Below are 16,100 nucleotides of genomic sequence, written 5' to 3'. Positions count from 1 at the left end.
GAATGTATCTGAAGATGAAGATGGGTGTGAAACTCCCAAGGAACAGTCCGATGGCTGTGAACGTAAAGGAATCCGTCCGGTCTTTAAATGCATGGTAGATGTGCCCGAAGACTTGAGAGAAGCCTGTGCCAGTGAGACGGTGCATGACAAATGCAAGAAGGCAATAGTACACAAAGAAGCGTGTAGCTATCCTGCGTGACATGCACCTAAAATGTATTTGTACGAAATGGATCATAACTGTAAAGAAGGAAGAAGCCACCAGACACTTGGAGCGTATGAAGCAGCTGACCACAGTGTTTCAGGAAGTGGTGATGGTGAAGAAACAGTTAATGGGGCTTGCAATACAAGAAAAATGCAGCGATGGAGAGACAGCCGATGATACCCTAGAAGAAAATGCGAAAATAGATCTGTAAAAAGAGAATGCGGAGGATCTAGATACGGAAAATCTTCTGTCAGCCCAATGCTGAGGTGCCCAGACAGTAGCCCTTGTGATATACAAGATAGCTTAGAATCAGACCAAACAGAAGTTTTGACTAAAAATTAATCTCACTACCACACTAACTGTTGGAAGTGGTCACGGAGAGAGAGGTCTGACAAAAAGGTGTATTTAAGAGATAGTAGACCCTTTTCAGTCAACCTGACAGACTGTGTTTCAAGGGCTGAAGCCCAAAGTAGGCAGAGAAGGTTCTCTGGTCTGGTATATAATTGTGCCAAACAACATGGCTTTAGGCAGAGGACGGAATATGTAAGATGGCAACCAGCTGCATTGTAAATGATTGGTATGTATCACAGAAGTGGTATGAACCTGGAGGTCTATTCTGGTCCATGTAGTGCCACGTTTGCTAAAGTGTTCACAGGATCAGGTTCACAGATGGTTGGAGAGATGGGTGGGACTCACCATCCACATACCCCACCCATTGATGTCACAATAAGAGGAAAAATTACCAGCTCACCCACCTAGAGAACTACCAAAGCAACGGTGCAGGGATCAGGAAACAGCCAGACCGGGCTGCAGGCAATCACTGAACTTGAAGAAAAAGGAGGGATCCAGCATCCAAGTTCCAATTGAATTAAAAAGTTTTTCTTTACTCAACAAAGATAAAAGGGTTCTTCCATAATAATAAAAACCAATTTACATGGCAGGGTAGAAAAAACGGAACGCGTTTCGGAGTAACAACTCCTTACTCTGAAATAGAGTAAGGAGTTGTTACTCCGAAACGGGTTCCGTATTGGCATGGCTTTGATTGGCCAGCACTACATGTGGACATGCCTGTATAACAGCCAGATCATGGGTGGCGCCACCATTTGGTACGGACTAGGGTAGGGACAGGACGCCGCTGAAGTGACGGACAGTTTTAGGTTACTCTTCTTACGCTATCTGCATAAACAGGCTCTGTGTGGAGTAGGTGATAGTGGAGTTTCAGCTGCAGCATGCACAGGTGAATTGATCTGTGGAACACCACCACTTCAGCACAGAGTGGACCTCAATGTGGGATCTGTGTACTAGGTTGTGCTGCTTCGAGTACTCCATGAACATGGTCAGTGCTGATGACGCCAGGAGGAATAGGAGAAACAAAGACCAGTCATTTGATTATCAGGTCAGTTGTCCACACATGGCTCAGAGGAGGGGGGATTCCTGTACAAACAGTGGACAGGTGCACAATTATCAAACCAGGGGACAATTTTTGAGGATAAGGGACCAGATTCACAGCAGGGTGGCACTCAAAGTAGCTCATAGGTATTTTTGCTTACCCCTGTCTTTGTTCTCTGTAGGTGGGTGTTTGGATTCCATCCGGGTCATCTCCCTGGGTGGTGGGGACACAGTTGTTAAGGCCTGGATAGGAGACAGGGTCACGCTGGAGGTTCGACCCTGACTACCACAAAGTCTACTATCGGGAAAAGGGACAGCACAGGGTCATTAGTCATAGGGTCAGTTTAGGAACAGTGTTCCACCTTATTCCCTATATTATCCCGTTACATAATATCCAGCCCTACCGTTACCCTAACCGGTTCCCCTTTTTCATAGAGTCATTATGACTCAGGCTGCTGGGTGGACCCATATTGCCCAAAAAAAAATAAATCGCAGCTGAGGTGAGGGGTCTGCACTCAGAAATGGCACAGTAGCTGCAACAGGTGGTGAGCCTTTTCGTGCCAGCTCAATCACGACCTGAACCTAAGGTGGCCCTCCTTGACAAGTTTTTTGGGGGGCGGGAGAGGTTCCAGGTTTTTGAAGGAGCCTGTCGCCTATATTTTAGGCTCCGAGCCCATTTTTCAGGGACTAAGGCTCAGCGCGTGGGGGGTCATCATTTCATTGTTGCGGGCTGATGCGCAATCCTGGGCCTTCTCTCTTCTGGCCAATTCAGAGGCTATGCGGTTGGTAGACTACTTTTTTTTGCGGCCCTAGCCCTGGTCTATGGTGAACCTGATGGTGTCTCCCTCGCGGAATCCCAGCTCCACAAGATCCAGCATGTGGCACACTCGGTGGACAAATACTGCTCATAGTTCCAGAGGTGGGCCATGGACACTCTATGGAATGACCAGGCTCTCCGGAGTCAGTTCGTCCAGGGGTTGTCTGTTCGGCTGAGGGACTCCCTGTTGCAGTACTCCCCACCCACTTCGCTGTCCCTTGCTATCAGGGTGGACAGAACCAAGACCAGGGTTCCCTTTGCCATTCCAGAGGTGGAGGTCCCACTGGTTGACTAGGATGAGCCCATGCAGGTGGGGGTGCTCTCCTCTCACCGCCATTCGGTTTCGGCCCGCTGTGGGACAAGGACCTGCTTTTATTCTTGACGTGAGGGCCATTTTCTCGGTGCATGCACTGCTCCTCCCAAGCAGGATTCCCCTCCAAATGAACCGCACTGTTCTGGTTGTTTTGAGGAAGGCGACCGGGGTTTTACATTTGCCGCTGTTTTTCCCTCAATCTTGGCCACACCATTTGTGGCACATGGGAGTGATACTCATCTTTCTCCGCAAGCTTGGCCTGAAAGCTCAGTTCACGAGCAGGTTTTTCTGTGTCTTTTGGGACGTGCTGTTCCAACTGTAAAACGGCTGACTTTTTTGCGGAAGGATTTCTGGAGTGGATATCTCCACTGGCCTTCCTGACCTCACTTTGTTTGACCCTGGAGCTGTAACGGAGAAAGATAGAGCTAGTTTTCCCTTTCCCCACCTTAAACGTAAGCCTCAGGGTTCCCCTTGAAGAAGTAGTAAGAAAGGGTGGATACGGTATCAAGGGGTAGTTATGATCACAAGCCTTGATGTTCCCCCCAAAGAGGTGATATGAAGAAGTTGGCTGCGGTTTCTGAATATGTATGGATGTACACCCTCATTTTCATGTATGTGAACACTTTCCTAATAAAGGTGCAGGTCTATACCTGTGGAAAATGACATCGCATGGGTACCCACTAATGACATCCGGTGGCGGGGATGCGTCTGGGGTCTGAGTGTGGACCATCTCGATTTTAGGGATGAAATGATTGTATGTCGGGATTCTCCCCCCGTACTCAGCACATGCAATGTTGTGTCTAGGTCGACATGTGAGAGGTGTAGTCGTAACTAATCTTAGGTGTTGGTTTGTGCATTGTCTGAGAGTCCTGAGGTCTCTTCTCAAGGGAAGGGCACTGTCACATGTGTCTAGATAGAGAGTTCTGATTCTGAGCCTATCACCATCTTACACTATGCACATGTAAACGATGTTAATTTCCTTTGGGCACTTCATGGTTAACTCCTTTCTGTGCTGCAGCAGTCTCTCTCAGCTGCTGGTCATTTGATAATTTCTGGCCTTATATAATCCCTCTGCTTCCTGGAGAGGTTGCTGGATATTCAACTTAGTTGGTGCAGAGTGTATAGGTCTGTTGCTTGCTGCTGAGATCTGTTACTAACTACTGTGATTGTTGTTAGTCATTTTTCCTCCTCCTTTTTGCCACAGAAAAAAAAAGAGAATTTTGTTACTTACCGTAAATTCTTTTTCTTATAGTTCCGTCATGGGAGACCCAGACCATGGGTGTATAGCTACTGCCTCCGGAGGACACACAAAGTTACTACACTCAAAACGTGTAGCTCCTCCCTCCTAGCATATACACCCCCTGCTAGCCAGTCCTAGCCAGTTTAGTGCAAAAGCTGAAGGAGGACATCCACCCACAAGAAGAGACAGAGTAAAATCCGGAAGAACCGGAACCTCTGTCTACAACAATAACAGCCGGTGAAAACACACGGAACAAGAAACCTGCCAACAGGCAATAGGGAGGGTGCTGGGTCTCCCATGACGGAACTATAAGAAAAAGAATTTACGGTAAGTAACAAAATTCTCTTTTTCTTTATCGTTCCTATGGGAGACCCAGACCATGGGACGTCCAAAAGCAGTCCATGGGTGGGAATAAACAGACAACTGAGAAGCAGGAAAACCCAACTTCACAAATGGGCGACAGACGCCTGAAAGATGCGCCTGCCGAAGCCCGCGTCTGCCAAAGCAAGAGCATGCCTTGGATAGAGCTTCGAAAAAGTATGCAGACTAATTCGAGCTGCCGTCTGACAGACCTACTGAGCCGTAGCCTGGTGCCTGAAAGCCGAAAAGGCACCGACAGGTCTGATCAAATGTGCTCTGATCCCCGGCGGGGAAGGCACTTGAGTACACTTGTAGGTCTCGGAAATGGCCGACCTAAGCCAACGAACCAGGGTCGGCTTAGATGCCGAGAGACCGCTACGCTGACTAGCAGTCAGTACTAGAGAGAGGTGCACCGCCTAATAACGGCGGTGCGGGACACATAGATCCGGGGCGCCCGCACCAGATCCAGGATATGCAACGCTTCCTCAAAGCGATGAACAGGAGCCGGACAAAAGGAAGGCAGGAAAATTGCCCCGGATAAGGTGGAAGCAGTAACCACCTTAAGGAAAAAAGTCCGGAGTCGGACGGGGACCACCTTGTCTTGATGCAAAAGACCAAAAAAAAGGGGGTGACTCAGAGAGAGTGCAGCCAGAACTCCCTGGCAGGAAATTATAGCCACTAGAAAGACTACTTTCTGTGAAAGATGAAACAAAGAAACCTCCCTAAGAGGCGCAAAGGGGGGTTTCCGGGAACCGGGAGGACCGGATTAAGGTCCCAGGGCTCCATAGGCCGCCGGAAAGGCGGAATGATGTGAGACGCGCCCTTAAAGGAGCGCACCGGAGCCAGCCGGACGATACGCCGCTGGCACATACCGACAGAACGGAGACCTGTCCCTTAATGAGGGATAGTCCTAGCTGTAGACCGGACTGTGGAAGGGACAGGAGGGTCGGCAAAGCTAAAAAGGTCCAAGGACACCTTGGAGCTCGAGTCATAGCGAAGATGACTTCAGGAAGGATACCAGAAGTCGCCAAGATCCAGGACTCAATAGCTACGCCGTCAATCTGAGAATCCAGAATTCTGACGGAAAAAACGGACCTTTTGAGAAAAGGTCTGGACGGTCCGGAAGATGCCATGGCAACCCAACGGACAGAAGGAGCAGGTCAGGATACGAAGCCTGCCTGGGTCAGTCTGGAGTAAGAGAATGACCCGACGGACCCCTTTACTGATCTTGTGCAGGGCTCTGGGCAAGAGGTAGAGACGAAGCTGGGATCAAACATGAACCAGTGTGTCTACTGCAAAACCTGAGGATTGTGGACCACGGTTGGACAGCTGAAATAATCTGCCCGCAGTTTTGACATCTAGGATGTGGGCTGCGGATACGGTGGACTAGGAGTCCCTTGTCCAGTGAAGAATGTTGAGGCGCCAAGATTGCCAGGCGGCTGAGTGTCCCGCTCTGGAAGTTGATGTAGGAAAACGCTGTCACGTTATCCGACAGAACTCGAATGTGCCTAGCCGCCAACAGATGGTGAAGGCTTAGAGAGCTAGAATACAGCTCTGATTTCCAGCCCATTGATCTAGAGGGCTGATTCGGACAGAGTCCAAGCGCCCTGCGCTCCGCGGTGGAGAAATACTGCTCCCAAGGCGGAAAGACCAGCACCCTGGTGAGGAACACCTGGGACGGGGCCAGGAAGGAGCGTCCCTGAGACAGAGTGGCCGAAACCACCCCTGAAAACGAGCCCCAGGTCAGTGGCAAAGCCACCACCCCGTGGAAGGAGGGAGTTCGCGTGTACAGCGGACAACATCCAGTCTCAGAGGGCGCAGGAGAAACTGGGCAAGGAATCGCTTCCATTGACGCCAACGTCTGACCAGCACCTGTATATGGTGTCTGATAGAACGACGTCGACCACCAGCGGAGGGACTACTGATCGACTAAGAGCGGCTTGACAAGAGCCGACAGTCTCGAATTGCGTCCTTGGTACGAAGTCAGAGTGGACCTGAACAGAATGACAAGCCACCCGAATAGGATAGAGTGGCGAGAGTAAGCGGAGTACTCTGCTAAGAGTCTGCACTGGATGAAGGCCTGAGAAGAAGGCCGTCTAGGGCAAACGATCACTGCCAATCCCTAGGGGTGCAGGACCCTAATCACAGCAGCCCCAATGAGGGGCCGTGGCTAACCGCAAGGGAAGAGCCACGAATTGGACCACTCTGATGGCAAAACGTAGTCAACGCTGGTGTGAAACTGCGATTGACCCCTGCAGAAAAGCATCTCTGATGCCGATGGCTGCTAGGAAATCTCCTTGGGTTCTTGATTGATCCGGTGAAAAAAACACACGGAACAAGACCGAGACTCCATGTGAAAACGCCACACCTGACCATGCTTGAAAAGCTAAAGATCCAGGTTGGAAGGCACCGCCCTCTTCGGGGACTAGAAATAGATTTAATCAAAAATCTCAGAACCGTTCCCAGTCGGGAACCGGTACAATTACTCCATTGGCCTGCAAGAAATGCCACGGCCTGTGAGAAGGCGGCGGCCTTGGAGTCGGGAGGAGGTGACAGAAAAAATCTGTTTGGCGGGTGGACAGAATTCCATCCTGTAGCCATGGGAGATATAATCCCGCCCCCACTGAACGGAGACGTGTTAGAACCATACGTCGCCAAGTGGAGAGAGCCTGCCACCGACTAGGAGGAGGTTGGCGTGGCTAGATAGCTCGGAGGAAGCTGACTAAGTGGCAGCATCTCCTGCGGTCTTCTGAAGACGCAGCTTCAAGCCAATTGGTTCTATGAACCTAGGCCGAGCTAGAGGACGATCAGATGGAGGAACGGAAACCACCGAAACCTCAACTGATTCCTGCCCTGGACAGGTTCCCTGGTTTAGGTTTGTGGCAAGGAAGAACTCTCTCCGCCAAGAGCTTCCTAAATTTCATCCAGTCGGTTCCGAAGAGACTGGTCCCACCAAAGAGGAGCCCAGCAAGGAACCTCTATAGAGGCATCTACCCTCCATTTCCGAAGCCACAGGAGCCTGCGGATAGCGAGGAAAGTAGCCAAGACCACCGCCGTGCGGTGTCCAGCATGGCAGACCTAGGCAGAGGATGAAAAGACTGAAGTCTGGAAGTTCAGGCAACCGTTTTGGGCATAGGGTCCCTGTGAGGGAATGCATCTCCTCTGAGGAGCCATCAGCCACTGACATAACGGTCCGGGCAGAGCCACCTGAGGTGAATGAGCCCACTTCTTGACCACTATTGGTGGACAGGGGAAACACAGTCCTCAGAATCACGCTTCATGGGAAGCGACTGTCAGAGCGGACCCTGGGCTGGTCACAGGGACCTGAAAACCGGAGTGGTTAAGGAACACACGTTGTGTTCACCTAGATAAGGTAACTCCGGCGGATTGAGGTCCAGTACAAAATTAATGTACCGTGGGATCCTTATAGAGGTGCCGTCAGCCACTGATACAACTATCCGGGCTGAAAGTCTAGACACCGGAGTGGCCACCCTTGGCGAATGAGTACACTCCTTGACCACCTCTGATGGGAGGGGGAGACAGGCAGCAGAACCCCGTTGTGGGATCTGCAGGACAGGCTGTGGGCTTGGACGCCTGAAAACTGGAGTGGTTAAGGAACACACTCCTCGTCTTGTTAAAGGTATACTGATGCCTTACTGCCAGCGGGGAATACTCCCCTGATACAGGCGGATGGAGGTCCAATACAAGTATAATGGACGCAATCCAATCAGTCGCATCCGCGTCACCTACGGACGGATCAAAGTACCTAAAGTAGCGTCCGTGACATCCTCCTCGTCCAATGAGTCAGCTCGTAATCGGAGCTGCGGGACGGGGAGGACAGGGGACCCTGCGTCTCCCTGTCAGGAGGACGGGGTCTGAGAGCTTTGCTGAGCGAGCAGAAAACGCCCTGAGAAGGGGGCTGCATGCTCAGCAGATGCCGGGACAGGCCGACCCCTGGAAAAAAGATTCCCCCAGGGGTCAGCCATCGACCGGAGCAGCTGGAGGGACCCTGAATGAGCCTCCAAGCTGAGGGGCCACAGTGGTTATGAGCTCGGTACAGCCGTACGAGACTACCAGCAGTGGATACTAAAAACAGCCTGCAGCCTCGCTCTGTGAGACATGCTGCAGAGGTGGGGGGCTATGTCTAGAATGTCTAGAATACCCAAGACAGGGGTCAGCCTGGGGAGACCCCAGGCAGAGGCACCACCACATAAGAATCATTACAGTGTGGGTCTGTGCCGGTTCAGGCAATATCAGCTTACATGCAGAACATGTAGTGTACAGCCTTGGAGCTTTGCTCCTAGTGTGAGACATGCTGCTGAGGAGGAGGTTCTATAATAAAGAATTAGCTCCTTCAGAATGCCCTGATAGTGTATAAAAGTGCACAACCAGAGGTTGTGACTTATCAGGCCGTTATTATGAATGCCCCCCGGGTTCCAAGCCTGGACCCCCAGCCAGATATCCACTCCCTCTGCACTGCAGAGCAGCCAGCGCCGACCAGCGTACTAAGGACGCTGAAAAAATGGCGCCAGAGTGAGGGGGGGGGCGGGGGTTAACCCAGGAGCGGGAATCGGAGGGCTAAGGACATGTACAGGGGAGGGAATCACCTCCTGAAAAAAGAGTGTCCTCCCCTGTGCAGAGCGGCCGGCGGGCGGCTCTGCAGTGTCCCCCTGCATGACTAACATGCAGGGGAACAAAACGAAACTAGGCCGCGGCTGAAGCCGGGGCCTAGAGTTATGCATGCGGCCGAGAATCAGGCATCATCGGCGCGGTACTCAGTAAAAACCGTGGAACCGGCCGGAAACACTGTAAAAAGCAGCATTATCAAAGTAAATCACTGTCCCCCCAATAAAAGCTCCACAATGCAGAAGGACCCTCTGAATAACGTCTCTATACTTAGCTTTGAGACGCAGGGCCGAGTCCCTGGTGGGGTGGGGGTTCAGTGCTCCGTCCAGCAGGGTCCTGCCAAAGGGCTGCGGATGGAGGCCGGTCTCCTGCAAAGCAGTGAGAACCGTGTTGGCTCTAACTTCAAGCCAGAGCCCCTAAGGGATGGTGAAGGAGCGCGGCATGAAGGGATTCCTGCCCTGAAGTCAACATTAACAGCACCGCCGCCAGGGGGGTGTGAAGGGACATGCCGGGGGTCCAGTGGACCCGCTTTTCTTCCAAATCTTTAGAAAAAATGAAAAATCAAAAAAGGATGCATGTGTGTGTGTGATCCTCCTGACACAAAGCATGAAACTGGCTAGGACTGGCTAGCAGGGGGTGTATATGCTAGGAGGGAGGAGCTACACGTTTTGAGTGTAGTAACTTTGTGTGTCCTCCGGAGGCAGTAGCTATACACCCATGGTCTGGGTCTCCCATAGGAACGATAAAGAAACAGACTACGCTCCCTTTTTAGGGGAGAGTCTTCCCCCATGAGATGTACCTTCAAGCTACCGTACATGATGGTGATACCTCTAAACGTAATACAGGTACAGAAACACCCTCCCCAGATGTTTTAAATTGATAGGTCATCTGCTGACAATCGACTATCAATACGTATTACCAAAGAGATAGCATACTCTAAAGAAGGAGGGGTCTCCTACATAACCAACTTTACCATCTCAAATAACCTCTGAAAAACAGGCTTTTCAGAGACGAGTCATTCCACTGTGTGTCCGAGGACCAGCGCTGCAATTTAGAGCAATAAGCCCCTGTAGGCCGATTCCCCTGTTGGCGCAAATGGATCATAAACTCGATTAATGATGTGGTATCTGGATCATCATAGATGAGCCCGAGAGCTGAGAAGAACCTTGTCCACTGTCAAATATACAGGACCACTCAAAAGTGAGACAGTAATTACCACCCGCTGTTCCTCACCACCAGAGGAGTGGAGATATAAACGGAAATAGAAATGACATGCCTCTCTGAATGTAGCAAATTGGCTGCCCTCCCCCAACAATTTATCCAGAAGGGGAGTTTGGGCTTTGATGATCTAGAGACCACGGCAGATTGCACTGGTGTGGCAGACTAACTTTGCTGCTGTACTGCCCCTTTTAGTTAGACCACCTGAAGAAACAAGGTCTGTAGTTGTCTCACTACTGCAGCAAACATGCTGAAATGTAATAAAAGTACAGCCAGCTAGAATGTTATGATGTGACTGTAGGATAGCGAAGGACAAGGGGCTCCTATGCTGTCCCTCATGCTATTGGACCCTAGGCTATCCCTGACCTCCAGCTTACCCCTGATGGTAAAGACGTCGGAGTCTTGTGCCTTAGTATTCTCCTGAACATAACTAAACTGCTTCCCCCCTTCCTCCCAAAGAAGGAAGGGTGGGAGTGTGATGGCAACACAGATTAAGAAAGACAGGGAAAAAACAACTCAGACACACTGCAAACTCACAGGAACAAACAGTAAGAGACTAAGAAGAAAAGTAAGAGAAGGAAGGCAGCATCAAAAGGACACCAAAGATTAACCACAACAACAAAGTACTACAACCACCAGTAAGTCTAAATCACAACAACTCACCACACCAGTATAGGCTAGCTATACCTAGCATTAAAGGAAGAGTCCAGCTAGCATTTATAGGAGGAAAACAAACATGACTGACTCCCCCATGCGCTAGCTTGCCTCTGAACTACAAGATTGCAGGTCGACGCCTGAGTCTGCCTGGGCTCATCACAGACATCAGAGAAGTTAGCAGGCAGAGTGCCAGAATCTGTAGTCTTCACAGATCCTGACACACCCATGACGTGGTTTGTAGAAACCTCCTTGTGAAAGTCAATTTATGCTGCAAATATTCTTGCAGTAAATGTATAGCTGCACAAATTACGTTTTCATTCTCCACCTAACAAGCACAGGGAATCACTACAGTAGATATAGAAAGTCTACATTCCCCTGATAAAAAGCTCAGTAAAAAGAATCACTTCAGAGCTTTTTCAACCTTAAATGTCACCTATAATTATTAAATTCAGTTAAAAAATAAGCGGCAATCATTTTGGAGGGGAAAATAAAACTAAACTAATGTGGTTGAAAAAGCATGAGCACCCTCTTATAATTGGGGATGTGGTTGTGTTCAGAATTAGACAAGCACATTTTACACTCATGATAAATAGTAGTCAGTACACGGCCGCCATCATTCATAGTGAATTTTACAGTAAAAGCCACGGTGCATTAACATCTGACAACACAGCAAAGGGATCTCATTGCTGAAAGTTATCAGCCACGAGAACAGTGTAAAACATTTCCAAGTCATTAGAGAAACTATGGAGCATAAACCATTGAGCACTGTCAAGAAGCCATCAATAAGTGACTTAAATTCGTTACAACAGATGTATTACCTAGAACTGAAAAAAAAAATTATCTATGAGACCGCAAAGAGGCCTGCAGGACTTTCTGGCCAGAACTGGTTGTGTACAGCATGTGACAACAATTTCTGGCCTTTGTGGTAGGGTGGAATACAAAAGGTTTTTTGTTGTTTTTTGTTTTTTTTTTTTTACAACAAAAAACATCCAAGCCCGGCTATGTTGTGCCAAAACCTACAGCAAATCTGTGAGAAGCAAGAAGGAAATGTGTTATGGTGTGATGAGACCTAGGTTTAACTTTTGGGCCATAATCACAAAAGTTGTGTAAGGTACAAAACGAACAGGGCGCATCACAAAAAGATCACCATATCCACAGTGAAGCATACTGGAGGCAGTATTATGTTTTGGGGTCACTACTCACCTGGGCGGTTATCTGTAGGAATCTCCTCTATATTCTGTTCATCAGCCCTCACATATGTCTCTGTTGTATTAATATGGGTTAGATTTTCACTCTGAAACAAATATTGTAAAAGTCACAGACAGATGGAGAAGTCACATCTACGATCAACTCTAATCAACTCTAATCCTGCCATCGCCATTGTTCTCATTGCACAAGTATAAAACATATAATTCTGGTGGATAAAACAAGACTGAGCACAAGACCTTCACAGCCATCTACACATCATAGAGAGATTTCATGATACCTTCTCTCCATCTACCTGATGATCCTGAGGAACATTGGGATCATCTTGGTTCCAGGAACCTCTCTCTGGTGTTGTCCTCTTACTGGATAGAACTGGAGTACTCACATCCCGAGGAACATCACGATTATCTTCTCGTCTCCCACAGGACCGTAGACGACTGGGACATCTCTCTGGTGTTGTCCTCTTACTGGATAGAACTGGAAGAAACACATACAGGGACTGAATTCATTTCTTACATACAGATAATTATAGAGTTTATACTTTGCCAATTTTGCCCCTGGGATCAACCTTCTGGTACAGTCATAAGACCTATGAGGCAGCAACTCCTGACTTCCCTTCTGTGAGAACGCATCACAAAAATCAGAGCGAGGACCAGAAAGGCTTGTGGTTACCGCCAAGATACATGTTCCCAAACAGTGTTCTTTACAATATGTACTCCATTTCATTATCTCCTGAGTTTGCCAATATATGGTTGGGTTTTCTTCCGAGTAATTGGCGTGCACTCACTTGGTGGTGCGAGGTGCTAGTGAATGGGTCTATAATATAACATGAAATATATTGCTTGAGTTGAGACTATGAACAGTAATCAGTCATCAAGGGTATCATAGATGCCAAACAAGTGACCAATCCTGGCATATCATCTGGTTAGATTTATAGTAGAACAGGATATATGTTTAAATATGTCCCATTATAGAAAAAGAATTACGCACTCACCAACTGGGTATAGTAGTTTAGGAGTAGTGCCAATAGAGGGCGCCTGTGTAGAGACTGGAAAATAAATGAGGCATGTGAGAAGATGGACACATTGGTGATGCAGTGGGGTCAGACTGGTGGAATATTTCCCTTTCAGGGTCTGGAGGACTGGCACTCCTGTGTTGTAGCCCCTGTGTATATTTAAATCGCTAGCACTCCCACTGTCTAGCTACTGTGCGTTCTGTTAGTCATTCCCCGCTGCTGGTATAAATGGTTGCGTTTGCAGGAAGTAATGGCCCACGCATGCATAGTAAGACGTAATCGCGTCCATGTTGCTGGTGGCATTCTGACATTTCTATCTGCGCATGTGCAGTGGGAAATGTTAATGTTGCTTGTGACAGACTGTGAGGATTCAGGTTAAGTTCTACATTGGGATAGTTATAGATGCATGGGGTGTTGTATATGTGTCATGGTTACAATCTGTATGTGTATGTTAATAGATGCAGACGAGATGCCACAGACTGAACAACTGCCTTACCGTAGACATTCAGGAAAGGAGGAAGGAATGGAATTGGAAGGAGTTGCGGGATGAGGAACTGTAATGCAGGTGATGGCCTCATGGTACCTAATGGAATAAAGCGAAAATCATGTTAACCAATCGATTTCTCTATTAAGACCGTTAGGTGTCAATGTTTGTAGTGTATAAATCCAGTAACTCGCCTGTTCCTTGAGTAAATCGGACATGATTGGCCCCTCGTCTTGGACGTGCAACCTGTTCTAATATTTGGAACCTCAACTGGGCCACATTATGTTTTGCCTGGCAAAAATGGTATGATATGGGGTGCCATGTCTTGTTGCACCTAATTGTGGATTTGTGGCTCGTGATTTGGTTCTTTACATGCTGTGTAGTTTCTCCCATATACAAAAGGCTGCACGGGCACTTAACCACATAAATTGCAAAATTTGTGTCGCATGTATAATATCCCTTTATGGGATACGTTTTCCCTGTCCTCGGATGTGTGACCGTATCTCCTTTGGTGATATTGGAATACACCACACAGTTTAAGCCAGGAAATGTACCCTTGCGTCTGGTATGTAGAAGTGTTATGAACTGGTAACCATGGACGATCACAAAATATCCCATTAACCAGGAAAAAACAAAACCACAAGAGTAGTTGGAAACTAAGCTGACCGCAATCCCCTATCTATCGAACAACACTAGACACCTCGTCACTGCCGGAAAAACTTGCTACACCTCAAAGATAGAAATGAGGAATCCTAACTTGCCTCGGAGCAGTCCCCAAAGAAATAGCAAGCCCCCAACATGCAACGACGGTGATTTAAGAAAACACAATACACAAATAGAAAATATAGATTAGCAAAGGTGAGGCCCGACTTACTAGATACAACAGGACAGGAAAGATAACTGATTGCGGTCAGCAAAAAAACCAAACTCCTGATAGAAAAAAAATCCTAAGCCACACGGTCTCTCCCCCACTATATCAGGTACTCTTGTGTCAGACGCTTTAAACAGAACTGCACATATAATTGGAAGAAACAAAATCACAGAACAAATAATATTCTAAAGTGCAAATAATCCAAACATGAACAGGGAGCAAGCTCCCTTTCTTGCTGGAGGAACTGCCCTGCTCACAAAAGCAGAGAGACAGATCCTCATAAACAAGAAACCAAAACACAGAACAAAATGGAATAAGCAGAAACACCTTTGAGTGCAATTCCAGCAATTAAGCACAGAAACTAGTAAACTTATCTTGAGTAGATTCAGGCACAGAATAAATGGGAGAAACTGAAGGGAAAACTCCAACCCATCTTCAGAAGCAGCAGGAAACATCTATCACCGGCGGCCGCTCTCCTAAATACACTCCATCACCTGTTTGAGTCACAGATTCAGACTGTGCTTCATTACCATTCCTGGCCACCAGAGGGAGCTCCATACCAGCACCCACTCGGATGATATTCACAACATAGGAGTGTTTGATGATTTTTCTGGGGGCCAAAATCTGCCCTGACCAATTGGTCCTTAATACTGGGGGGCCTTTTCATGCACAAAAATGGAGGTTGCTTGAAGGACTCAACATTGAGGTATGCTTGATGGAGTAAGGGCCAATGTTTCCGAATGATGTTGTATATTCTAGGTATAGAGGGATGTTATTGGTGTACAAAAGGTAGAAGCTCTGGTTTCCTTGTGAAAATGGTGTCTATCCTGGGTTCCAGGGTTCTCTGTTTCTAAGTGGTGAGTAGTGAGGGGGGGGGTAGTGTCGTACTCCTCTCATGTAGTCGTATGAATAGTTTTGAGGTGTCTGAGACTATAAAAGCCTGACTCATTCAAACTGTGAGCAAGGTAAGCTATTTTTATTTGAAAGTGGGTGGCAACTATCGTATAGTAATAGTCCATTAAGATCGGTGGTTTGGAATAGATATCCATGGACAGTGTGCCATAAAGGGTTTTTTAATACTTTCGTATCTAAAAATGCTACTTCCCGTATGTTTGAATTGAGGTGAAATGTAAAACCTGGTCTAGCCCCATTGATTTGTAAAAAGAAGTTTTCCAGGCTTGTCTTATTCCCCTGCCAAATACTAAAAACGTCATCTATGAACTGATGCCAGGAGAGAGCATGTGCTTTGAATAATGGATTGGTGTAAATGTAGGTCTCCTCAAAGGCATCCATGTACAGATTTGCATACGCCAGGGCTACGTTTGAGCCCATAGCGGTTCCGCGTGCTTGTATGTACCACTCCTCCTCAAAAAGGAAGAAATTTTACTTGAGTACAATCGTCAGAAGACTCATGCAGAATTGTATCCTTTCCCTATTCATTCATGAGAATTTTAATGCCCTCTGTGTGGCCTCCATCCCTTCCTTATGTGTAATGGAGGTATATAGGCTATTACCATCCATGGTAACTAGGATGCTGTCTGTTAGAATTGTGTGTAAGTTACGTAATTTGATTAGAAAGTCATTCATGTCCAGGAGAAATGATTTAGTGGTTCTGGTTAAGGGGGATAGAATTTTTCCCTAATTGATCGAGAGTGGTGATAATATGGACCCAGTGGAGGCCACTATGGGTCTACCTGGTGGG

The 16,100-nt window shown here is 47.8% G+C and overlaps 2 protein-coding genes across 2 annotated transcripts in view; both read right to left on the bottom strand.

Moving 5' to 3' along the window:
* Positions 1-16,100, bottom strand: part of LOC142313024 (uncharacterized) — a 327,494-nt gene that overhangs the window by 108,501 nt on the left and 202,893 nt on the right. The window lies entirely within an intron of this gene.
* Positions 1-16,100, bottom strand: part of LOC142312320 (uncharacterized) — a 56,630-nt gene that overhangs the window by 5,867 nt on the left and 34,663 nt on the right. The window contains exons 9-12 of the mRNA XM_075351248.1: positions 13,540-13,626; positions 13,023-13,076; positions 12,324-12,505; positions 12,026-12,116 (exon numbers count right to left, since the gene is read on the bottom strand). Of these exons, the coding sequence (XP_075207363.1) occupies positions 12,026-12,116; positions 12,324-12,505; positions 13,023-13,076; positions 13,540-13,626 (414 nt within the window). The remainder of the gene's footprint in view (positions 1-12,025; positions 12,117-12,323; positions 12,506-13,022; positions 13,077-13,539; positions 13,627-16,100) is intronic.

This window comes from Anomaloglossus baeobatrachus, chromosome 5, assembly GCF_048569485.1.
Source record: "Anomaloglossus baeobatrachus isolate aAnoBae1 chromosome 5, aAnoBae1.hap1, whole genome shotgun sequence".
Classification (NCBI taxonomy): Eukaryota; Metazoa; Chordata; class Amphibia; order Anura; family Aromobatidae; genus Anomaloglossus; species Anomaloglossus baeobatrachus.
The sequence above is the reverse complement of the archived record's forward strand: the minus strand, read 5'-3'. Positions and strand labels throughout refer to the sequence as shown.